Below are 25,852 nucleotides of genomic sequence, written 5' to 3' on the forward strand. Positions count from 1 at the left end.
AGTTTTAAAGCAGAAATGATGTACAGCAAGTCCAAGCACTCATCCCACTCAGTTGTATTTGTAAGGGAGTTGACCAAAGGCTGAGGAGAAAACCGTTGACTGGGAAGGGAATCTGACAAGGACGACTGCGAGCTGGTCTTTATCTGTTGCTAAACTCTTAGGATAGCTACATTGTTTTAGTTTTGTTAATTTATCTTGACACTCAAAAACAAATTGGATTCACAAGAGTATTAAGCAGGTGCTGGCAGGACCAAATTACTTTCAATTTTGGAGGAAGGTTATGAATAAAAATTTAAATATGCACATAAATGTCGAACGTTCTGTTATCACTAAATACTATACGGTGGAGATTAAATAAAGTTCTTGTTTTCTTTATGATTTAATCCAATCCAAAATAAAAGCATTCCTGCAAAATGATGCTGGCATAACTTTTCCCTGATAGTAAGTGCACGAATCGCCAAACTGGCTAATCACATTTGCAAAACCACTTCCACAGACTGAACATAACATCACAGGACCACAGATACTATTCCACAGCAATGATTAGAAAATAGGAATGTTCAAGTCCCGAAAAGGATATTACAGTCCACATGGACTTGCCTCAATGCTCAAAATAAATAAGTGTGGAAATTAAATGTTACAAAGGCAGCTACAAAATAATATGGCAACAATATCACATCATAGGGCTGGATTTTCATCCTCGAGATGGCTAGTGAGAGTTGGGGAAACTCTGGGCATCAGCAGGCCTACCTCAGGAAAGACAACATTTTCATTCTGGAGGATGGATGCAGGCTGCAGCCAAAGGTACTGGGTGCAAGGCGGGCTATTTAAAAGACCCATCTCAGTGCAGAGGAACTTCATCCAGGTTAAAATAAAACAAGAAAGGCGCTCCAGCCCTCACCAACCCCTCACTACCTTCCGCCACACTCCCCATGTCTCATCCACCTCATGCTCCTCAGATATCTCTCAAAAAACCTCTATGCCAAGATGTACTGCCCCAACACCTCCCTCAGGCTCCTCATGCCCCAACACCTCAAGTCAAGCTATGCCCCTAAACAACTCCTGTGCCACCATGCCAAACTAGGACACTTCCTTGCACTTCAAACTATTATTCAAACTGAATAGAAGCAATGAATGCTAGAGCAAAAATAAGAAGTGCAAAACGGGTCGCTGAATTAACAACTAGCTCTTTTTGATGGGTATGCCAAAACACAAATTATTGATGAGGCCATTTGATAATTTTTAATTCCCATTTGTGTTAATGTTATAAGCATCTTCTCAAAGACAGGCATGGTTACAAAGAGGGTGTGTTTCATCAGCATGTCTATAGAAAGATGCATTTATGGAACATATTTGCTTGCGTGGTGGTTCTCAATATTTCAGTCTGCTGTCCAAGGATAGGTTAGATTTACACTTTCACTCTGCTCAGATTAATTTGGATTAGTACTGGTTTCCCAATCATTATCTATTATTCACAGAATCACAGAATTGTTACAGTGCAGAAGGAGGCCCTTTGGCCCATTGTGTCAGCACCGGCCCTCCAAACGAGCATCATGACTCTGCCTTTTCCCTGCACATTATTTCTGTTTAGATGATTACCTAGTGCCCTCTTGAGTGCCTCGATTGTTCCTGTCTCTGTCACACTTACACACAGAGTATTTCAGACACCAATTACTCAGTGTGAAAAGCTTTTTTCTCACATCACATTTTCTTATTGTGCAAATCACTCAAAATCTGTGCCCTCTTGTTCTTGATCCTTTTATGAGCGGGAACAGTTTCTCCCTGTCTACTCTGTACAGCCCTCTCATCATATTGAACATCACTATCAAATCGCCTCTGAGCCCTCTTCTCTCCAAAGAGAATAGTCTGAAGCTCTCCAATCTATCTCCATAACGGAAGTCTCTCATTCCTGGAATCATTCTTGTAAACCTCTCATTATTGTTGGCATTGTGACTATCAATTGTGCAAAGGGGAGATAACAGCCAATGATTTTGCATGAAGACACTTGATATGATCCAACTCACACTTTGGGCAGCATTCTCCGTTGCCCGACGCCGATATTATAATCGGAAATCGAGCAGAGAATCAACTCCGATGGCCATACCGGGGTTGGCAGCGGTTTGCGCCGGCCAGCTATGCTCCGCCCCCTCAGAAATGGCATCATCGCGTCAATGGCGCATCATTGACGGACTCTCCCACAATGCTCCACCCCCCATGGACCGAGTTCCCGACGGCGCGGGACACATGTGGTTTCAGCGGTCGGGAACCCAGCCTGGCGGCTGCAGACTGTGTCCAGCACCGCCACAGACAGCTGGGATCCGTGCCGCTAGCCAGGGGGCTTCCGGGAGCGTTGGGAGAACTGGTGCGGGGTGGCCTGTGGAGTCGCGGATGGCGGGACAGGTCTGCGCCATGTTCTACGGCGCGATCACTGTAGGTCCTCAGTCGTGCGCGGCCAGGGACCCAGCCATTCTCCGGACTTTTACGGCGCGGGAGCTGGGAGTTTCACCCAGCGCCAACTAGTGCCACTGCTAGCCCCTCACCAGTACCGGAATCGGTGAGAGATTCGCACCGATTTTTTTCGGGTAAACCTCCCACGGATCCTCTGTTTGAGTCAGCACTTAGCCGCTGAAACGAAGAATCCAGCCCTTTATTCCAGCTTTTAAAGTGTCACTCACGTTTCTTTGTAGTTGAAAGTTAAGTAGCTGCTTACTTATGTCAACTACATAATGGATTTATCTGCTCTAATTTAACAGAACACTCAGCGATGGTGCAATTTCAGTGAATGTACTTCGGAATGTCACAAGTCAATTTTTGAAAATTGCAACAATAGTTTTGTCAGTGAAGGAGAGGGAAACAGTGCTACCCTACATTATGGTATTCATTATTTCTATTTTCTTCCAGTGGTTCAAGCATCCAGACTATAATTTCTTTGATAATTACAAAAGGTATCGTAAAAGTAATCCAGACCAGCCCTTCTACATAATAAATCCCAAGATGCAGTGGCAACTTTGGAACATCTTGCAGGAGAACACAGCTGAAGAAATCCAACGCAATCCTCCCTCCTCTGGTTTAATGGGTGAGTGACCAGTCTCCAGCAACGGGGCTGACTTTGTGTGCTTCAGTAATAAGGCCATAAGTTCATAAGGTATCGGAGCAGAATTGGGCTATTTGGCCCATTGAGTCTGCTCTGCCATTCCAACGTGGCTGATCTCATTCTGAAAAGGAAAAAATGAAATGAAAATCGCTGTAAAAAGCCCCTAGTCGCCACATTCCGGTGCCTGTTCGGGGAGGCTGGTATGGGAATTGAACCCGCACTGCTGGCCTGCCTTGGTCTACTTTAAAAGCCAGCTATTTAGCCCTGTGCTAAACCAGCCCCTCATTCTGGCCTTAATTCCGCCATAATGCCCGTTCTCCATAACCCTTCCACTCATTACCAATTTAAAATCTGTCTTATTCCTCCTTAAATTTACTCACTGTCCCAGCATCGACCACACTGTGGGGTTAGCGAATTCCACAGATTCACAACCCTTTGGGAGAAGTAGTTTCTCCTCAACTCTGTTTTGTAATTGCTATTGGTTATAGGAGATCGTTTTCCTGTCTGTGCCATGTTATTCTTTGTGAAGAAATATAACCTTTTCTTTTCAGCGGTAGGTTGCTATTTATCTATTATATGTATATATACAATATATCAGTGTAAGATGACGATTGACCTACTTTGGTGTTTGCCACTTTTCATCCAGAGTAATGAACATTGGAATAAATTGAACCCAGTTTAGATCGCTTTTAGGACTAATTGTTGAAGGAGGTATAAATGTTGGAAACTAAAAGGCAGTCTCAACATTTTAGAATGGCAAACAAACATCAATTAAACAGCAATATGCTTGCTGAGAAAAGCAACTGAAATATGGGGGTCCGGATTCTCCGCCGGCAGGATTCTCCATTATGCCGGCACCCGGAGGTTTCCCAACGGCGTGGGTCTGCCCCACAATGGGAAACCCCATTAACCGGCCGACGTAACGGAGAAGCCCACCGGACGGTCGGGGCAGTAATGTGGCCGGGCGGAGAATCACGCCCGGGATGTAGGTCTGAGGATGTTTGAGAGGTAGGGTGGGATTCTTCGACCCCACGCCAGGTCGGAGAATCGCCGGGGGGGGGGGGGGGGGGGGGGGGGGGGGGTCGCGAATCACGCAACGCCGCTCCAATGCCGGAGAATCACCGCCATTGGCATCGGCGCGGTGCCAGAGCGGCCACCCTGGCGATTCTCCCGACGCGGTGGGCTGAGTGCCCGCCGAGTCCTGCCAGCGTCATTCTCATATGTCCTACCCGGCAGGACCTCGCCGTTCATGTTGCGCGGGGGCTGCCTGGTGGGGGGGAGGGATGTCCAACCCCTGGGGCTGGTCCTCCACGGTGGCCTGGCCCGCGATCGGGACCTACCGATCGGCAGGCGGGATAATTCCGGTGGGGGCCTATGTTCCTCTGCTCCGGGCCCCTGTAGGTCTCCGCCATGTTGCATCGGGGCCGGCACGGAGAAGGCAACTCACACGCATGCGTGAATTCGCACCGGCCGTAGCGCGCATGCGCGGACCCGCGCCGGTTGTGCTGACGCCGGTTTCGGCAGCTGGAGCAGCGTGAGTCACTCCAGTGCCGTGCTGACCTCCTGTGCGGAGCAGGATTGCTGGTCCTAGGGGTCAGGTGACGCCGTCGTGAAACGCTCTGGCATTTACGTCGGCGTCAACACCTAGCCCCAGGATCGGAGGAGAATCCTGCCCATGATGTTGAAGTTTAAAGTGTAACCTTCAGTTTTCACTTCTGTAGTACAGGAAAGACTGGAAGGATATCGAAGAAAATCTGATTTTAGAAGCCAGATTTATTAGGAAAGATTATCTAACCTGGGAATGGATTCTCTTATACAAGCAGAGGAAGAGTGGGCACTTGATAAAGAAATTGTGTATTTTCATAGCTGTGCAATATCTGGAGTCAGGAAAGTTCTCTTGGGCATTTGTTTTAAATGTAACAAAATAGGAAATTTAGTTTCTAAAAAGATAAATGTGGAACCAGAATTTTGGATTTGATAACTAGTAGTGTTGGTGGAGCAGAAAACAGTGGCAGAATTACAAAAAGGACGAAATGCATTAGTGTCAGGAGGTTTAGTCCTAGATTCATAGGAAGGAAGGAGAACTTCCTTCTTATCCTGTTCCATAGCTATCCATAAACACTCCACAACCAGTGGATTCCTTTCGAAATAAAGGCAGGGTTTTGAGGGAAAATCTGACAATCAAATCATACAAACAGAAAGCGAGATAAATGACCAATTGTTCTATTGCTAATGATGTTGTTTGAGAGTTAATTGTTATTCAGAACATTGGGAGAACCCCCTGCTTGCCTTTGAACTGTGTCGTGGGATCTTTTTCATCCACCTGAGCAGGGAGATGGGGGCCTTAATTTAATGTCATATCAAAACTAGTGTTACTCTGAAAATCAGTACTCCATCAGTACTGCACTTCAAGGTCAACCCTGAACTGGATCTTGAATCCATAACCCACTGAATTAGAGACACAAGTATACAGCTATATAACTTAATTCGTAGCTCTTCGATGGCGGGAAATGATGGGTGGTTTGTAACAGTAGACTAAATATGCCTGTCATTTTTATCTACCCCAGACATCCCAATACTATGGGCTACATGGTGGCACAGTGGTTAGCACTGCTGCCTCACAGAGCCAGAGGCCTGAGTTCAATTGCAGCCTTGGATGACTTTGTGGAGTGTGCACTTTCTCCCCATGTCTGCATGGGTTTCCTCCGGGTACTCCGGTTACTTCTCATGCTCCAAAATGTACAGATTAGGTGGATTGGCTATGCTAATTTGCTACTTAGTGTCCAAAAGATTATGTGGGGTTACGGGGATAGAGAGGGTTTGCGAGCCTAGGTAGGGTGCCCTTTCAGTGTGTTGGTGCAGAGCGGTGATTCTCCGGCCCGGCGCGGGGCTGGGGGAATCGCATCCTTAGTGTTCAAAGATATGCAAGTTAGGTAGGATCATGGGGATAGAGCAGTGTGTGGGCCTAGGCATGATGCTCTTTCAGAGGGTCGGTGCAGACACGAAGGGCTGAATGGCCTCCTTCTGCACTGTTATAATCTGAAATTATTCACAGTCACATTGATGGATGAGAGAAACAGGGCTGAAAAGAGATATGAGAAAGAACCAAAGGTTAATGACCTGATCAAATGGAATTGGAAAAATCAAAACAATGCAGCAACAAAGAATGGAATAGATTTCTGCAGGATAATCCTCGAAATGAAATTTGAGGCGAGGAAAAAGGATTGAACCTTTCCAGTAAATGGGACAAAATAAAGAAGAAAAATCACAGTAAAATTGAACCTCCATGACCAAACAGCTCCAGGCAACGAAATGATCAATGCAAGTGATCTGCACATCACGTATCGGCATGTTTGACCAAATTGTCTTGAAGCATTTCGACCTCAAGAACTGCTGGGTAAAGCCACAGATATGAATGAGCACGTTTAAAAGATCAACATGCCACTTTTTTCTTTTGAATGGAATATCACCAAACAAATTTCACATGAAAAAAAATGCAAATCCACATTGGTGCTCTTCTAAGCCTCATTGGCAATGTCCAAGGAGATGTCACTCTTTGATCTCAAAGTAGGTATGATGGAAAAGATTGCTCAAATGATTGCTAAAAGTAAATTGCCAAATTTACGAAGTTCTGCTGTCAATGTACCTTCCTAGTATTGAACACTAGCCTGAGATTCAGGACACTAGTGTTATCGGCAAAGTTAGTGCATTGTAATATTGCTATTCATAAAAGCCGCCATGAATCTCCCACTTCCTCACGAAAACAACTAGTTCACTAATATCCTTAGGTAAGGAAACCTTTCTTTCTCAAACTCATCCCACCTCATCTCGTCTGCTGCTGAAACCTTCATTAATAGCTTTGTTACCTGCAGAACTGACTATTCCAGGCATTCTTAGACAGTCTCTCACATTTCGCCTTCTATTAATCTGAGCTCATCTAAGCCACGCCTGCCCATGTCTCAACTCACACCACCTCCTGTTCACCCATCACTGACCTGCACTGGATCCCAGTTAAGCATTGCCTCAAAAGAAAAATTCTCATCCTTGGTTTCAAATTGCTCCGTGGCCTTGTCGCTCCCTATCACTGTACCCTCCTTCAGCCCGATAACCCTCTGAAATGATGTGTTTCCCATTAACCGAATCCGTTGAGCATTCCCGATTTGAACCACTCCACCATTGGCGGCCTCATCTTCAGCTGCCTCAACCTTAAGCTCTGAAATTGCCTTCCTAAACCTCTCGACCTCCTTTTCTTTCTTTAAGACACTTCCCAAAACCTACCACAATGACTGAGCCTTTGGCTACGTGCACTAATATCTTTTATGTGGCTCGGTCCATAACTTGGCTTTTAAATGCTCCTGTGAAATGCCTTGTGGTGTTCTATTATATTAAAGATGTATTATACATACACAATCGATGTTGTTGTCCTGGCTTCTATGGGACTCCCACACCAACATGATTGGCTCTTAACAACCCCAGAAAGCTGTTGGTTGGCTGCTACACTATATCAAATAAAAGAAGGCCCATAATCACCTTCTGAGGGGAAATAGGGATAGGCAGTGCCCACACCATCAGAATGAATAATTTAAAAAAACGTTATAGCCCCATCCCTGACCCATGCCTGATTCCTGGATTATGGTCTCTTACAAAGAACATTGGTTCATAAAAAACATCCCAATTAAATGCAAATGAACTTATCTTAAAATTCATTTTAATTTCTGACCAGCAGGTGGAAGTATTGAACTATAGGTAAAAAAGACTTTGGACCAAAAGCATACAGGTTTTCAACAGAGATTGAATATCACAGATATTTTTAACCAAGTTGCAATCAGTGCTTGCTGTCCACTCTTCTTGTTCTTCCTCATATATTGAAAGTTAATCCTACCCAAATAACGCATCACGATCCGGTTGAGAGAACAAGTAGGTACATTTCTCCAGTTCTTTACCAAGCTTAAGGTGGAGGCTGGGGATTGAATAAAATATCCTAGGACTAATAATACAGAGGCATCCCTGCAATAAGGAACCTGATCCACTCAGCACATTCATAATAATAATCTTTATTGGGGTCACAAGTAGCCTTACATTAACACTGCAATGAAGTTACTGTGAAAATCCCCCAGTCGGGACACTCGGTGCCTGTTCGGGTACACTGAGGGAGAATTCAGAATGTCCAATTCACCTAACAAGCATGTCTTTTAGGACTTGTGGGAGGAAACCGGAGTACCTGGAGGAAACCCACACAGACACTGGGAGAGCATGCAGACTCCAAACAGACAGTGACCCAAGCCGGGAATCGAACCTGGGACCCTGGCTCTGTGAAGCAACAGTGCTAAGCAGTGTGCTACCGTGCCACCCTGCTACCATGCTGCCCTCAGGAAAGCTGAGGACAGCTCCTTTTGATTTAGATTTACTAATTTTCAAAGGGCAGAAAATCATTCAGAGTATGTTTGTGATTTCCTAATATGTGTTCCTAATGGCTAAAGCTTGTCATTCAAAGTGAAAGAGTGACTGTACGGGATGGAAATGTATCTGATCCCTTTTCTTTTTTTTTAAAATAATTTTTATTGAAATTGTTACAAAATATAAACATCTTAACTCTATTAACAAACAACCGCGGTCACACCCCAAGAACAATACCCCCCCCAACTTCAAAAGCAACTTCAAACAAAAGGAAAAAGGAAAAGAAAAACAAAAGAGCACCCAAACAACAAAAGGGAAAGAGATAGCACCCGCCACATCCCGCAGACCCATGTACACAGTTCTTCCTCCCCCCAATCCAGACCCCCCCCCCCCCCCCCCCCCCCCCCGGGTTGCTGCTGCTGTCGGCCTATTTCCCTACCGTTCCGCCAGGAAGTCCAGGAAAGGCTGCCACCGCCTGAAAAACCCTTGTACTGATCCCCTCAGGGCAAATTTCACCCTCTCCAATTTAATGAACCCCGCCATATCATTGATCCAGGACTCCACGCTTGGGGGCCTCGCATCTTTCCACTGGAGCAAGATCCTCCGCCGGGCTACTAGGGACGCAAAGGCCAGAACACTGGCCTCTATCGCCTCCTGCACTCCCGGCTCCACTGCCACCTCAAAAATTGCGAGTCCCCAGCCTGGCTCGACCCTGGATCCCACCACCCTCGACACCGTCCTTGCTACCCCCTTCCAAAACTCCCCCAACGCTGGGCACACCCAAAACATATGGGCGTGATTCGCTGGGCTCCCCGAGCACCTAGCACACCTGTCCTCGCTCCCGAAAAACCTACTCATCCTCGACCCAGTCATGTGGGCCCTATGCAGCACCTTGAACTGTATGAGGCTAAGCCTCGCACAGGAAGAGGAGGAATTCACTCTCTCCAGGGCATCCGCCCATGTCCCCTTCTCAATCTCCTCACCCAGCTCCTCTTCCCATTTACCCTTCAGTTCCTCCACCGAGGCCTCGTCTACCTCCTGCATTACCCGGTACATGTCCGCAATCCTCCCTCCTCCAACCCACACCCCCGAGAGCACCCTGTTCCGTACCCCACGTGGGGGCAACAGGGGGAACCCCTCCATCTGCTGCCTGGCAAACGCCCTAACCTGCATGTACCGAAACATGTTCCCCGGGGGGAGCCCAAACTTTCCCTCTAACCCCCCCAAGCTCGCGAACCTCCCCTCCACAAATAGGTCCCTCAACCTCCTAACCCCTGCCCTGTGCCAGCCCAGAAATCCACCATCAATGCTCCCTGGGACAAACCGATGGTTCCCCCGTATCGGGGCCTCCATCGAGCCCCCCATTTCTCCCCTGTGCCGTCTCCATTGCCCCCAAATTTTGATGGTAGCCGCCACCACCGGGCTCGTGGTATACCTTGTTGGAGGGAGCGGCAACGGTGCCGTTACTAGCGCCTCCAAGCTCGTGCCCACACAAGACGCCGCCTCCATCCTCTTCCATGCTGCCCCCTCTTCGTCCATTACCCACTTACGCACCATCGCTGCATTGGCAGCCCAATAGTACCCACAGAGGTTGGGCAACGCCAGCCTCCCCCTATCCCTGCCTCGTTCCAGGAATACTCTTCTAACCCTCGGAGTCCCATGCGCCCACACAAATCCCGTGATACTCCTGTTGACCCTCCTAAAAAAGGCCTTCGGGATAAGGATGGGAAGGCACTGGAACAAAAGGAACAAAAACCTCGGGAGCACCGTCATCTTAATGGACTGCACCCTCCCCGCCAGTGACAGTGGTAACATATCCCACCTCTTAAACTCCTCCTCCATCTGCTCCACCAACCTTGTGAGGTTGAGCTTGTGCAGGGCCCCCCAACTCCCCGCCACCTGGACCCCTAGGTACCTGAAGCTCTTCCCTGCCTGCTTCAATGGGAGCCTACCAATCCCCTCCTCTTGATCCCCCGGATGCACCACAAACACCTCACTCTTGCCCAGGTTCAACTTGTACCCCGAGAAACCCCCGAATTCACTAAGAATCCTCATCACCTCCGGTATCCCCCCCACCGGGTCTGCCACATACAGCAACAGGTCGTCCGCGTACAGCGACACTCGACGCTCCTCCCCACCACGCACCAGGCCCCTCCAGTTCCCTGACTCCCTCAGTGCCATGGCCAGGGGCTCAATTGCCAACCCGAAGAGCAAGGGGGACAGGGTGCACCCCTGTCTCGTCCCCCGGTACAGCCGAAAGTACTCCGACCTCCTCCTATTTGTGGCTACACTCGCCATCGGGGCCTCGTAGAGCAGCCTCACCCACCGGATAAACCCCTCCCCAAACCCAAACCTCTCCAACACCTCCCACAAATACTCCCACTCAAATCTGATCCCTTTTCATGCAGGTAGTGGGTATGTTATCCTGCAAAGGCAAATCATCTCAAACATTTGAGGAGCATGTTAAGCAAGCTATTGTATGGCGCTACTATGAAGTAGCTACCCGAGTGGTATTTTCCACTAGCAGATTCTGCCTTGGTCCAAAAAGACATTCTGCCTACCACACAATTGGGCAACATCATGCATGAATTTCAGTGTTTGTCCAATGCCAGTATGTAGGTCAAATGCCCCAGTTATTGGCTAATTGAATTAAACAACCTAATCCTTTGGCTGTTCGTAATAAGCAGAGTATATGGCTGTACTCAACCAACATGTGCTTCCAAAGCCTAAAGCAAAGCATCTACTGTTAGATGTGGTTCTGCTAATGTACAGCACTTGCTAACTAATCCTGAGTTCACTAGTAGATACACTAACAACCAATTTAAGATAATCAGTTGAGTAAGCGGCTCATTTATATTTCTTAGAAGTGACATACATTCAGATCAGGGGCAAGTTCTCTGCAAACAAAAGGAATATGTTCAGGTCTTGCGTCTTTTTGAATTACCCAGGAGCTTGGGGAGCCTGTAGTTCCCTGTTGCTTTCTCCATGGCAACATTTTGTCAATCAGGGTTGGCTTGCCAACCAATAAACACCCTTTTCTCCTGTAGAATATGTTGTTCTGATTGTTATTAAACTCTACTGTTGGCAGCCGCTGAGTGACCACTTGATAACGGTATTCAGGGATCACTTGTACTTACCCTCATAGAATGAGCAGCAGGAATCATCGTGATCAAGGGCACTAAATGTGGCGGGAGGGAATTGACCTGTTTCCAACAGTAGGATAAACTGTTGGAATTCTATTCTCCTGATTTTCAGGGTGGGTAAAAAGCCTGCCAAGCTTCCCCATGAACAGTGCATTAGCATCTCATGCATGCTCCATGCTCATTAAAAGACCACGTGGCTTGGAATTAAGCTCATCTTCCAAAGTAGACGCCCCATCAGCGAGAATATAGAACGCTCAGTTTTACGACTGTTTCTAAGTGGCATGCACCTGGCACACTGCTTTCATGACTCTGAGGTCCGTAGATATTGCATTCTCCTTCATGGGGACCTCGTGTAACTTTTCTCAAGAGCTGTTAGCAAAGCTGTGCTAAGTCTGGAGAAGTATGGCAGGCAAAAGCAGAATGGGTGAGCAGTTAGGGTGGAATGATGGAGCAAAGGATGGACCAAGAAGGCAGGCTTATGGTGAAGGGTGGAGAAAGGGCCCAGGGACTTGACTCTCATTACCCTGATCAAACAGCGATGTCTCCATCTGCATTCATGTATGGATGGGAGGAATGCCTTGGTCTTCCAGCATGTGCTTTGCCTGGAAAGTTTGGGGTATTTCTAGACCCAGGCCACGTAAAGGGTTTAGCATTTGCATCTTGGCTTTGAGATGGAGGGAAACCTGTTCACACATCCATTGAGGTGTTGGTGATGCAGTCTCCAGGCAACCTTGCCTTGGCTCTCATTCAGATGAGGGGAAGGAGGCCTATTGCAGGTTGGCACAAGGCCAGGAGGAACAAGAGCCTGAGCAGCAAGAGACAGCAGGGCCTCAGGAAGGCCAAGATGCTGGCAAATAGGGTCCACTGCAATGGTGAGCATTGACTTGACCATGGGTGTATCGGAGCCATTGTTCTTATCCAGAGATGAACAAAAGGCAATGCGGAAATTGCCTTTGTATAGTCCCGGGATGTGAAATGCTCCAGTCCGGTCAATATCCTGATGAACCTCCTCTGCAGTTCTAATGCAATCACATCATTCCTATAGTGTGGCGACAAGAACTGCACACATTAGTCTAGCTGTGGACTGACGAGCATTTTATACAGCTCTTATATTCTAAGCCTTGGCTAATAAAGACAAGTATCCTATCTGCCTTTTTAACCACCTTATCTACCTGTCCTGCTGCCTTCAGGGACCTATGGACATGCACCCCAAGGTCCCTCTGGTCCTCTGTACTTTCTAGCTCCCTACTGTTCATTATGTATTCCTTTGCCTTATTACACCTCCCAAAATGCATCACGTCACACTTTCAGGGTTAAATTCCATTTCCCATTGTTCTGCCCATCTGACCAGCCCATCTATATCACCCTGCAATCTAAGGCTTTCCTCCTCACTATTTACCACACTACCAATTTTTGTGTCAACTGTGAGCTTACTGATCATATGCCACATTCCCGTCAATGTGTACGACAAACGGCAAGGGACCAGCACCGACCCCTGCGGTACACCACTGGACACAAAAGCCACCTCCGACCAAGACCCTCTGCCTCCTTCCATTAAACTAATTTTGAATCCCATTTTACAAATTTCCCTGGATCCCATGCACGATCAGTCTCTCATATGGGACTTTGTCAAAAGCCTTACTGAAGTGCATGTAGACCAATTTGATGCACTGTGTTGAGAATAGATTCCCATATATGTGTGTGCGTAGATATGCACCGAGCTCTCTCATGTCCCCTGTGAATGCAATTACAGCGAAACAGCGTTATCTGCAAATCAACTTTTCAACGATTAATTTTGAACAAGCAGCAATCTCAATCATCGATTTACTAGCTAATGGGTTTAATGGACTGTTGCAGTTGTTAATGAGCAGCAAATCATTCCTATTTTAATTTGGGCAAGCAGGCTAATGGAATGATTAACTGCAGAGATTCAGCACTCTCCATTCGCCCAGTAATTCCTTCCTTTCATTTATATTCAACATGAATATCCTGCCAGTGCTGGCAGCATCACTGCAGCTGCATCCTACTCACCTGTACAAAAGATTTATGCTCAACATCAGATGCGTATATATACATATTTGAATAAGGAAACAATGACCTATTTATTGATTTCATTTTCATAGCTTGTCTATAAGATTATTAATTATATAATCTGATGTCACGGACAGGAGCGAGACCGACAAAATTGGATTTCTTTCCTCTCATCTATAAACAGAAGGTGTTTTAAATTATTTTTCAAGTATGTGTGGCGTGTGTTCCCAAACCCTAGGTTTCGTGATCCAATTTACTAATTACTTGCAGCAAACGCGTGTTGTGATGCACTCAGAAAGTTAGTTCATTTCATATTAAGAACCCAGGGAAAAGAGCATTCACAACTTCTCACTCCACCAAACACACACAAATAGTAAAAGGGCACAGGGTGTAGAAAGTACCTTTTACAACTGTAGATAGCAACAGTATAAGAGCCACAGAAATGAAAATTAATTCACTTAATTTCAAGAATCAGAACTCAATGAGGAAATATTTTACAGATGAGCTGGAGTTCAGCTGGCTGTAGGCTGGAGTTGTCGAGTTTGCTTAACAGTTAGTGCTGATGCCACAAGATGAAGTAGGTACACAGAGCCTGGGTCAATTGTGCAGGCATTGGTAGGAAATCTTCCAGCAGAGACAAGTTTTGAGGAGCAGTTTGTTGTTCAGCCTGGGGTTCTGCTTCTTGGTGTTCACTGGTTGGATATTAAACAGCTGACTGCCTGTGAGGCCAAAGCTGTATTGTAAAAATTGTCCAAAAGGCCAAAGGTTAGGGTCATGTAACATTGATCATTAATGGGTTAATTAGAATTAGAATTAGAACAGTACAGCACAGAACAGGCCCTTCGGCCCTCAATGTTGTGCCGAGCAATGATCACCCTACTCAAGCCCACGTATCCACCCTATACCAGTAACCCAACAACCCCCATTAACATTATTTTTTTTTAGGACACTAAGGGCAATTTAGTCTGGCCAATCCACCTAACCCGCGCATCTTTGGACTGTGGGAGGAAACCGGAGCACCCGGAGGAAACCCACGCACACACGGGGAGGACGTGCAGACTCCGCACAGACAGTGACCCAGCCGGGAATCAAACCTGGGACCCTGGAGCTGTGAAGCATTGATGCTAACCACCATGCTACCGTGCTGCCCTAAATTACAGCTTAACAATCAGTTTCTGTTCTTCTGGCCAGAACCCATTGCTCCTCCCTTAGGAGAGAGACCCCCTTAGGCGGTTAATAATATCTCTTCTGTTATAACAAGTTTTGATCTTTCTCATTTGTGATAACTCAGGGTGGAGGAGCCAGTTCATCTACACTCATTCTGTTTTTCTTGATTATAAAGGATCTGTACAATGAGGTGTGAGATTCCACAGGCTGAGGGAGGAATTTATTTGTCCTTGTAACTCCTGTTGGTAACTTTGAGAATGAGGGGTCGACCCTGTAGTCATATCATTTGTAGCAGCCATCTTTTTTCATTCAGCAGAAAGTCAATTTTTTAAAACTGACAAAATAATAACATTTTGTATTTCATTTAATGTCACATTGACCGATCATTGAATATAACAGAGCACGGATAATTTATTTTAATGGTAGTCGTATTGCTTTGCAGAACTAGCGAAGCTTTTAATGCAAGAGCAGTTTATTCCGGATCGATCAGTATTGTCATATCTCAATCCTTGCACTATGGCCACACATGTGAGCTGTATGTTGAAACCTGCACAAGACCTACGGGATTGGAGCAATCAGTCTTCCCTTGAGTCTCCCCGAATACAAGCTCTCCCGCTAAGGAGGCGGAGAGCCCAGGAAATTCATGATTGAACTCTATTCAGTATAAAGTTGGCCAGATATGAAACCGACAGATGAGACCCGGCTGGGATCTGATGTATGTTATAAATATAATTGCTTTGCAATGAACCAAGTTTCCTTTTTACCAACTCAATTTGTTTGTGGCCTACAAAACTTCTCAAGTTCATCAATACCTTTGATTGTAACTAGACCTCCTCATTTTAAAACATGGTGAAGAAACCCCATATATGTTTCGAGCATCTCACCATCCATGCCGGAGCTGGGAGTTTCATCTCCTGAGTTCAGTCGCTGATTCGGACTGCCTTCAAAGGTTAGGTTTACTGCTAATCAGATGATAGTTTATTGAGTTTTGATTTCAATAACCTACACACTTATTTGGGTGGTCAGATGACTGATTTCCTCCGTCTACCAAAGTACAGTGAAAAATTAAGTGAATTTAAAGTGGATATGCATTTATTTTGCCAGTGTAATACATCGCTCCAGGTGCCTCATGAATGATTCCATCAGCGATTCAGGAGTTTTACAAAATTGAAATATTTTGAAGTTTTATGTTTATCAGGGCGGCACGATGGCACAGTGGTTAGCACTGCTGCCTCGCAGCGCAGGGGACCCGTGTTCGATTCCAGCCTTGCATGACTCTCTGTGTGGAGTTTGCATGTTTTCCCCGTGTCTGTGTGGCTTGCCTCTGGGTGCTCCGGTTTCCTCCCGCATTCCAAAGACGTGCAGGTTAGGTGGATCGGACATGCTAAATTGCACCTTAGTGTCCAGGGATGTGAAGGTGGGGTTGTGGGGATAGGGCAGGAGATTGGACCTGGGTAGGGTGCTCTTTTGGAGGGCCGGTGCAGACTCGATGGGCCAAATAGCTTCCTCATGCACTACAGGGATTCTATGTTGTAATTTGAACATTTTATATTATGAATATCAATAAGTTTTCCAGCCATTGATGTAACTGTAGTTAAACTCAGGCAAGATCATCAATGGGGAACATTACCTCTTGCCCATAATTTACCTTTTGATTTCAACGCCTGAAATCTTTTGCCGATTTTTTACGGAACTGCTTGTGAGCCTCAGTGAATATTTAAATAAAGTAACTTTCTGCATGTCTCAATTTCCTTTGTGTACTGTGAGGATTAGAAAATACAATGTTAGAAGTGGATTGTCAGTGTTGTCAATACTGAGCTAAGAATAGCTCTCTGTCATTTGCAGCTGAAAGCAGGAAGTATTATGCATTCCGTACTTCCTAACGTGTCTGATCGCTACAGAGAAAGCACCCTCTCATCAGTTGGCATGAAACATGACCGTCAGGACATGCATTTGGCAGTGTAATAACCTGTTGCACATGTTCTGTTGCAAGCATATTATTGGGTGTTTTTAACTATGGCACAAAAACAATGGAATAAAATTGGGTGACCTCTACAAAGGGATCTGGCCTGCTCAACTTGATTACTGCCCAAGGCAACAAAGACAAAAATCGGCCACAGTGTATCAGTGCCCACTGACAAATCTGATCAATTGAGCAGAAGTTCCTTTCATTTGTTATGGTAGTCAGGAGCTCGCAGCAGGACACCCTTTACACAAGACATCCTGCTTATCGGTAATAAATCGGATTTAAAACCAACATCCACAAAAGATTTCAGAAAGGATGTAGAGTTGTGTCGAACATACCTCTCCATGTTTACACTCGTCACACCCAGTATATATTATTGCTTGGTTCTTCTTCGAAAAGCATATGCTCACCTGTTGGTTTCTACCTCTCCTACTTGCACATTCACCATCAGATAATGTCTTTTTTTCATTCACAGGTATCCTATTGATGATGACCTTTTGTGACCAAACGGATGTTTATGAGTTTCTGCCCTCAAAGAGAAAAACAGATCTCTGCCATTATTACGAAAGGTTCCAAGACCAGGCCTGTACAATGGGTGCTTACCACCCATTGATGTTTGAAAAAAACCTGGTGAAACGTATAAACCAGGGTCCAGATGAGGAGATCTATTTAAAAGGCAAAGTGACGTTGCCAGGATTCAGAACATTTGAGTGTCCTGCGACATGAGCTGTCAGTGTGTTTTGTTATCACGCAAACGTCAGTTTGACGTGCTATTTGTCACCTTTAATATGCAGCAAATCATTTTTGGATCTAGACACATTAAAGGGTAATTTCAACATATCAGGCATGTGTTAACCTGGCAAAGTGCATTGCTCGCTTGTTACAGGACCTACCCAGTTTTCTGCACATTAATGAAAATTGAGCAAGCTTTATAATGAGCGAGCAATCCACTTCACCTGGTTATCACTCGGCTGGATACATTGAAAATTACCAACCTAAAAGTTCAAAAATGAATTAAAGATAAAAGTTTACAATTCATGCTTTACCACAATTGAATTAGCAGCCTCCGAACTGGAATCTAAACTCTTGAACTCTTGTGCACGTGAGCACAAATCAGGAGGCAATTCCCAATCCTTTGTGTTCAGTTTAAGAAAAACATGGTACCCTGGTGGATTAAATAAATTGTATTGCCAGGAGTTACTTGCTGAGGAAACAGTTTGGGTCTGCAAGCAGTTTGTAGGTAGTAAGCAAAGACTTTCCATGATCTGCCCTAGATCATACAGTGTCAGAAAATGGCTGTTGGAATTCTTTAATGGCTCCTGTGGGGGGGGAGGGGGGGGGGGGGGGGGGGCATTTTCAACTAGCAGCCAAATATTTCTCAGCTAAAAAACAGGTAACTGGCAAGGGTCCCATGCAGGGCTCACCTACCATCTGTTCAAGGGAGGGGGAATCCAAGAGGGAATCGTCTCCATTAAATTTCACACCCACTGCCTCAGAACCTGCCTCTAGAGGGGGGAGGGGGGAATTCTGGTCCTGGTCAGCCATGTGATGCCTCAACCATCACCATCCATAGTTCCTGACCATATCACGCATGTAAAAGTGCATAATAATAATAGCTTATTGTCGCAAGTAGGCTTCAATGAAGTTACTGTGAAAAGCCTCTAGTCACCACATTCGGGCTCCTGTTCGGGGAGGTCGGTACAGGAATTGAACCCGTGCTGTTGGCATTGTTCTGCATTACAAGCCAGCTGTTTAGCCCTCTGTACTAAACCAGCCCCTGCATGGGTCACATTTTCCGTTTGCGAGACTATGTTCACTTGACGGAGCTGAATTGCACGTGAGCACAAATCTGGAGGCAATTCCCAATCCTTTGTGTACATATTTATGCATGGCAAGGATTACTAGGTATTCTCTAGGGAACCCTGCTTTAAGACCGCCATTACGAGCAAGTGGTCCGAAAGCGAGGCCCAGCAGTTGGCCGGTCCCCTCCCCACGTTGTAATTCAGACCCCCCCACCACCTGCATCACTATGCAGCCTCCCCACCCCCAGATATTTACTGGGTTCCCCCCCACCCCTCCCCACCAGTATGGGGGTGACCCGACCTGCAACCCCCCCCCCCCCCCCCCACACACAGTGGCCCCAAAATAATAGACCCTCCCACAGACCCCTACATAAAGAGACCCCCTCCACACAGACTCCTCAGCAAAGAGACCCATGTCATCAGCCTCCAGAAAAGCCCACGGTCATGAAACCACCCAGAAAATAGACCTCTGTTAAGCCCCCCAGAAAAGAGACCCCTGTCAGGAAGCCCCCAGAAAATACACTATTCTCCACCTTTCAGGGAAATCCGCTACAGGTGGCGAAGAATTTAGCCCCCATGTTTCCACAATCATTTGGACTCTGTGTGAACCACAAGAAACACCATCAGTCCATTGTTCTATACAGTTTCATGCCTGCAGTCAGAATATTGCCTGTTGAACTGAACATTATTTCATAGGTCTGGCCTATATGTGACTCCACATCGCAGGAATGTGGTTAACTCTTAAATGAGCTATAATTGCTGGCCCAGCCAACGACGCCCACATCCCAGGATTGAATTTTTTTTTTAAATTAGAATTATGCCGAAAGAATCTGAAGCAAAATAACAAGGATATATAATTCTGATTATACCAATAAATGTGTGTGAAAGTGATCCCATCATGGTAGTAAACTATCTGAATTCTGTGTGGAAAGCCTTGTATATAGTTAATCTCAAATTTGAAATGTGAATTATGTAGGATGTACAGCACAGAAACAGACCGTCCAATGTTCCACATTAAAAATATTGGGAAATATATAGTTGCACCAAGAGATGGAGATTGTTGCCTTCTGACTCATGTACTGGGAAGTCCTATTTTTATGCCGTCCATGAGCCTCTATCATCAGCTCTCTTTCTTAAACGTAAGAGAAGAGCCTTCTATTTCCATCTCCAACTTATGTTTACCAAGCTTCCACTTAAGTGCATCCTGTGCTTGTGAGTTCTCTTATTCTAAGCACTGTGACTTGAGAAAGTTTGGTACATTTTTCTGATTGATGTGTGGGAAATTTGATTCAGTTGGAAAAGATCTTACCATTACCCATTTTGCACAACTTTCCCAGGACCCAATCGGAAGACACTTTTACCACTGTCCCACTTGCACTGATTGCTTCTGCCAATTAACCAGCGAGCATTTGACTACTATCAGTTTTATACATGATTGTTTGTGACGCCTTTTACAAACCACGGTTACAGCATCTAACCCCACAGGCACCAGCGCAAGAAATCGGCCTGAAAGAATAAACCAAAACCTAGGAAAGAATTGCTTCCATGTTGTCTATAATCTGTGTTCTAAATTTATCCTGGAGATTTAAACAGCAGAGGTTTTGAAATTTAACCGAATTCATAGCCTTGAGTTTTTATTCCATTGAATTTTAATTGGTAATCTATCATTTGTAAATCTAAAAATATGAGACAGATGTAAACCACCAGGCTATGTGATCTGTTATAGTCTGTTGTATTTTCAAACTGTAACCTAATCTCAGTGAAAGACGTTTGTTTGCGTTATGTTAGGATAAAATCTATGCGATGTGCGACCTGGGTCGTGACTTTAAACCATTTGACATTGTGAGCCTGGATAGGTTTATCGTACCACCCACGGTGTGTTTTATGACGGCGGAAGTGGCCCGCCATTGGCTGACTGGTCCCGCCACTGTCAACGGGGTTTCCTGTTGTATGCACCCCCTCCGCCCGAAACCCCCCCCCCCCCCCCCCCCTCCCCCGCCGCAGTCCTCCAGTGGCGGGGCTGGAAGATCGCACTAGTGGGAACAGCCGCAAAATTCCACCAGGACATTGAAGACGCATTGAAAAATAATGGACTGATATTAGGGTAGCAATATTTTTTGTTTAGGCACTTTGAATCTCCAACTGTAAATATGATTTATTTTGCCTCTAGTGCACCTTACAGTAGACATGGAAAAATAAATTAATAGCTTCTTAGGTGCAGTTTTAAGTGAATTCTTCATTAGTGAAGTATCCTTACCAGTGCATGTGAAGTAGCGCTATTGGTTTAATGGGGAGCTAACTTGTGGTAAAAAAATGTCTGCCAGATTTTGTATCAGTTGACATTTTTTCTAGAAGATATTCAACAAAAGCATTTAACAACTGATTAAATGTGATGGGTTAATAAAAACCACCTCATGAAATATTTTAGTCTGTGTCATTATTTCATATATCCTAGACCACCAATTGTGAAGCCTTCCTAACCTCCGTGTGATTAAAAGGAGCCACAAATGTTCTTGTCACGAGTGGTATTTAGCAATAGCATTAGTCTTAAAAGAAGAGGGCATTTATAAAGAGGGAGTTCAGGACTTTTCTCTATATTTTGGCAGTAAATTGCTTCCTGAGAAATCCTGATTCTTGGAGTTCAATAGAATCTCAATCCAGGAGTCATCTGAAAGGTGAAAACAACAGCCCGTAACTTCCTGGCTCCCCAGTTTCAGATTTGGGGACTACCCCCGAGATGATCTGGCGGATACCGCTCGGAGGTTCCCAGCTAAGGGTTTAAGTGACAATTGTCCAGCAGTGCCAACTTCTGGACAATTGCGCTGCGAAGCATTCCAACAAAGCAATTTCAATTGCTAACTTCGGATCAGAATAATAGGTACTCTGAAAGAATTAGAAGAAACAAAACCACTTCCACTTTCAGTGTAACATTTAAACAGCCAGACCGAGTCCTGTACCTCCCCGACACACCCGACTCCATGGGGAATCCTGCGCCACCACAAAGCACTCCACCCAGGGTATTCCTCACCCTGGTGGTTCCTTTTCATTCTTGATGTGAGTCATGCCTCAACCTTAATGTTAACTGTACTTGTGGAAGGAACCTCATTCACTAGCTTTGCAGGGCAGGCAGAATTCTCCCAACTCACACACGATTGGTTTGGTGGTGGGCTGGCAGAGAGAATCTGGAAGAAGGCAAAATGTCAGAAACACATTGGCCTAAAATCATATTGCAATTCTCTTAATCCTTGCTGGCAGGTGGTGCAAATGCTATTTGCATTCATTTACATCTCATGAATGCTCATTAAAATAGCTGGCTGTTGGCATTCCATCAGGCCTCCCGATCCTGTGCCACAACAGCAGGAAATTACATCGGCATCATATCCAATTGCTAATCAGGCAGTCCTCAGCTTGCCAGAGAACTTTGAGGTGAGCGTAACAACATTCCGTCATAGTGTTACCCTGCTCCTGAGGGGCTGCTCACCACTCTGCGGCATAGGCCAATTCCTGCCCTCTATCTCCAGGCTGAACTGGTCTTCATGGACAGCACCAAGCTGCTGGACCCATGGACCCTCCTGTGTCACCAAGTGCGATCGATACAGCACATAGGATTGGGGAGTATAGGGATCGCCTTGCCCGAGGCAGCACATGGCAGTATCTATCTGTACAGCACTGTACTGTAGAGCTCACACAGCCACATGCGACACAGGTCCCAAATTGAACTGGAGTGGAGGGTGGAGTGCGAGGTGAGGCCAGAGGGTGAGGTGGTGGAATTGGGATGGTTGTGGAAAGTGGCTTGACAAGGCTGAGGTAATGTGGAAGAAGGGCTGTGCAAAGAGGAAGGGTGGGTTCACAATGGCAGGCAGAGGGGCAAGGAGGTGGAAGAGGATGACAAACATTCAAAGGCTGAGGGAAGAGGTGGGGTAGCTGAACCCAAACAAGGCTGCATGAAAAGCTCACAAACAAGGGGGTCAAAGAGATACTACATCATTCACAAGAAGGGGATGGATGAAGACTCCCAATGCGATGGGTAGAGGTCCAAGTGGGGCATGGGCACCTCGCAGGTGATGGGCTTGGAGGGACGCTGGTGAAATCGAGAAACAGACTTCTTCTCGAGGCTATTTGTAAACTTCAATTTATCCTCTGGGTTCTTGAGTGATATGAATGTGCTGGACTAGTATTTAAATATGGCGCCAGGACCTCTGATCCCTCCAGCTGACGGCAGGTGGATGAATTAGCTGCCAGCCTGCCAGGTGACTCAGAGGGGAATGTTCATTTGCATAATTAATGAGGTTCCAAGCCGAGGGATCGCACTATTCCGGTCGACAGGAGAGGTGCCGCCGGATCTGCCTGCCACGGAAGTTAGTCTCAAAACTGAGAAATACGCCCATCATGTTTATCTTTGGCTGTGAAAATAGAGGCAGAGGTGTTCTCCAAATAAGGAGAGATGTGTTTACACCTGGAGATCATAGAATCATAGAATTTACAATGCAGAAGGAGGCCATTCGGCCCATTGTGTCTACAACACTCGGAAAGCGCATCCTACTTAAGCCCCCCCCCCCCCCCCCCACCCCCAAATCGTCGTAACCCAGTAACCCTACCTAACCATTTTTGACATTAAGGGCTATTTAGAGTGATCAATCCACCTAACCTGCACATCTTTGGACTGTGGGAGGAAACCAGACAGTGACCCAAGCCGGGAATCTCACCTGGGACCCTGGAGCTGAGAAGCAACTGTGCTAAGCACTGTGCTGCCGTGCTGTCCACTGGTTCACATATCATGCAACACCCTGTGCTTTCTGTCATCAGGCAGGGTTTTCATGCTATGAGTTTATCCTCAGAGCACGTGAGCATTGTCTGTCAACTACTTTTCCGACTTTCCGGGTAAACATCTGCTAAGCTGACCAATAACGAGGATCTTGCCTCTTCAAGCTGCCATAGCTTTGCCCCTCTCAGCCACATTATTGCCTTGGTGTTCAAACCTCCAACCTTGAGTGTTTCTCAACCTGTATTGTGTCTGTATTGCAGCCAGAAGCCTTTGGTCACAATGTTGGCGTGCATTGCTGTGTGTCCCATCACCAAAGCACCAGCTGAGAAATGTGATGCTAATCGCTAAAGGATTATTTTTGGTGGTCAGTAGAGCCTTTGAGCATGCTCTGGAAGTGTACATCATAGCTTCAGGCAATGTTAAGGGGAGCAATGGGTTAGAAGCGAGGATGTACTGAAGCTGGAGTCTGCTGTTTATTATCAAGGACTCGTCACCTTGATTCTTGACGTCTGACATTTTGGAGTTTGCGGTGGCCAACGCTGACCATAAGGGCACAATGTGGGTCTTGAAGAGGAGGCCTGGCATGCAAGAGATTGAACATCGTCATCCTCAGGTGGTCCATATGCCGAGTAAGGTGAGGATAAAAGCAGACCAGCATCCCTGAGAGTGTGATGTTAATGAGGATTCAGTCATCTCTGGTTAGATGCCTACCTGCGGAATGTCCTCAGCTGCCTTGACCGAAATGAATTCTCTGGCCATTCACACCAGTGGAATTCTCTCCCCTGGTTTCCTGGCGACGTGGTGGCTTCAATGGGGATTCCACTGCCAGAAAATGGCACGCCATCCTCCGCCACCGAGAAACACGTGGCTGGGACGCCTGGGTATCCTGCTCGTGACGACCGATTCCCCATGGCCTCCGGCTGTGTTGGCTGAGGTGGAGAATCTCTGGATCCAGTAAACTCTGGTTTTGAACCGGCTGAGCTTATTTAAATGAATTGAAGGACTAATTTAAATATGGCCACCTTGGTTCTCGCCCAACGACGGGTGTCACGCGGCGGGAGCCTTGAGCTCCTCTGGCATTTGGCACAGAACCCCGTTTAGGTGTTCTCCCGCTATTCTATGGAAATAACAGGCACAACGGGGTGGGGGTGGGGGGTGGCGTGGGGGGTGTCAGAAACGAGCCCTGGGACTGGTGAACAAAACTCCGAATGACTCCCGCTCGGAACTAGGCAGTTGAACACATGAGATCATGTGCTGTTCAGCTCGTTAACTATGCAACCGTGAGGAGTGCATCAAATCTTGTGATTGGATGTGATGGGGAGGAAGAGAGCCACCCCACCATCACCTCAAAGGCACCAATGTCCGTGTACCATATTTAAATGTCACCTAGACAGTCATTCATTCTTCCACTCTCATTCTTGACTCCTCGTCATCCCCTCCGCTCCCCAGTGTTAGTGTGGTCTCCTCACCACCTCCATGGCCAGCCGCGACACAGCGTCTGTGACAGAGGTAAAAGCAGAGTCCAATAATGTGAAATTCCAGGAAGAAGGCTACCTCGCTAGGTGCATGTCACTTATGTACAGTCAATGAACAGAATATTCTACATCCCTGTTTTCAGGGCACTTAATTTGGAGGGGAGAACAAGACGCCGAAATGTGGGTTTTTAATGAGCATTCTTATTTTAAAATTTAGAGTACCCAATTATTTTTTCCAATTAAGGGGCAATTTAGCGTGGCCAATCCACCTAACCTGCACATCTTTGGGTTGTGAGGGTGAAACCCACGCAGACACGGGGAGAACGTGCAAACTCCACACGGACAGTGACCCAGGGCCGGGATTCGAATCCGGGTCCTCAGCACCATAGTTAATGAGCATTCATGAGATGCAAATAGGATTCCTGACCTAGATCCGGGGACACTCGACCTGCTTTTAAGATGCCATGAAAGTCAGGGGAACAAAATTCCTACTTAATTGCCCAACATTGGGAAACTGATCTTTGACCTCCCATTAAATATTGCTCTCCTACCTGCCACAATTCCTGCTGCTGGTGAGTGGAAAGTTCTGTCTTCTTCTTAGCCTCACTAGAGAGGAGGATCCATCTTCCATGCAGGACAGTGGCATTCTTCACAGTTTCCAAGAATTCCACCTCCGTGATGTTGTCAGTAAACAGTAACTGCTGCAGGATGTAGAATGGTGTTGGCTGTGACTGGGAATGGATCTGAAGGTCAAGCCCTCTGCAGCTGAATAGCATGATAGCACTCGCTATAGAGGCTGCTGCATGAGTGCCACATTGGGTGACAAGCTGGCACAGTGGTTAACACTGCTGCATCACAGCATCGATTCCCACCTTGGGTAACTGTGTGGAGTTTGCACATTCTCCCAGTGTCTGCATGGGTTTCCTACGATTACCTCCAACAGTCCAAAGATGTGCAGCATGCTTAATTGCCCCTTAGTGCCTAAAGGTTAGGTGGGGTGACTGGGTTGTGG

The 25,852-nt window shown here is 46.3% G+C and overlaps 1 protein-coding gene across 4 annotated transcripts in view; it reads left to right on the forward strand.

Moving 5' to 3' along the window:
- The window catches only part of LOC119975899 (beta-galactoside alpha-2,6-sialyltransferase 1-like), a 165,706-nt gene extending 146,823 nt beyond the window's left edge, over window positions 1-18,883 (forward strand). For all 4 annotated transcript variants that reach the window (XM_038815830.1, XM_038815828.1, XM_038815829.1 and 1 more), the window contains 2 exons: window positions 2,902-3,076; window positions 17,274-18,883. In XM_038815830.1, coding sequence (XP_038671758.1) covers window positions 2,902-3,076; window positions 17,274-17,524 — 426 coding nt within the window. In that variant the 3' untranslated portion in view covers window positions 17,525-18,883. The remainder of the gene's footprint in view (window positions 1-2,901; window positions 3,077-17,273) is intronic.
- The last annotated feature ends 6,969 nt before the right edge of the window (window positions 18,884-25,852 follow it).

The sequence above is a fragment of the Scyliorhinus canicula genome, chromosome 13, assembly GCF_902713615.1.
Source record: "Scyliorhinus canicula chromosome 13, sScyCan1.1, whole genome shotgun sequence".
In the NCBI taxonomy this organism is placed as follows: Eukaryota; Metazoa; Chordata; class Chondrichthyes; order Carcharhiniformes; family Scyliorhinidae; genus Scyliorhinus; species Scyliorhinus canicula.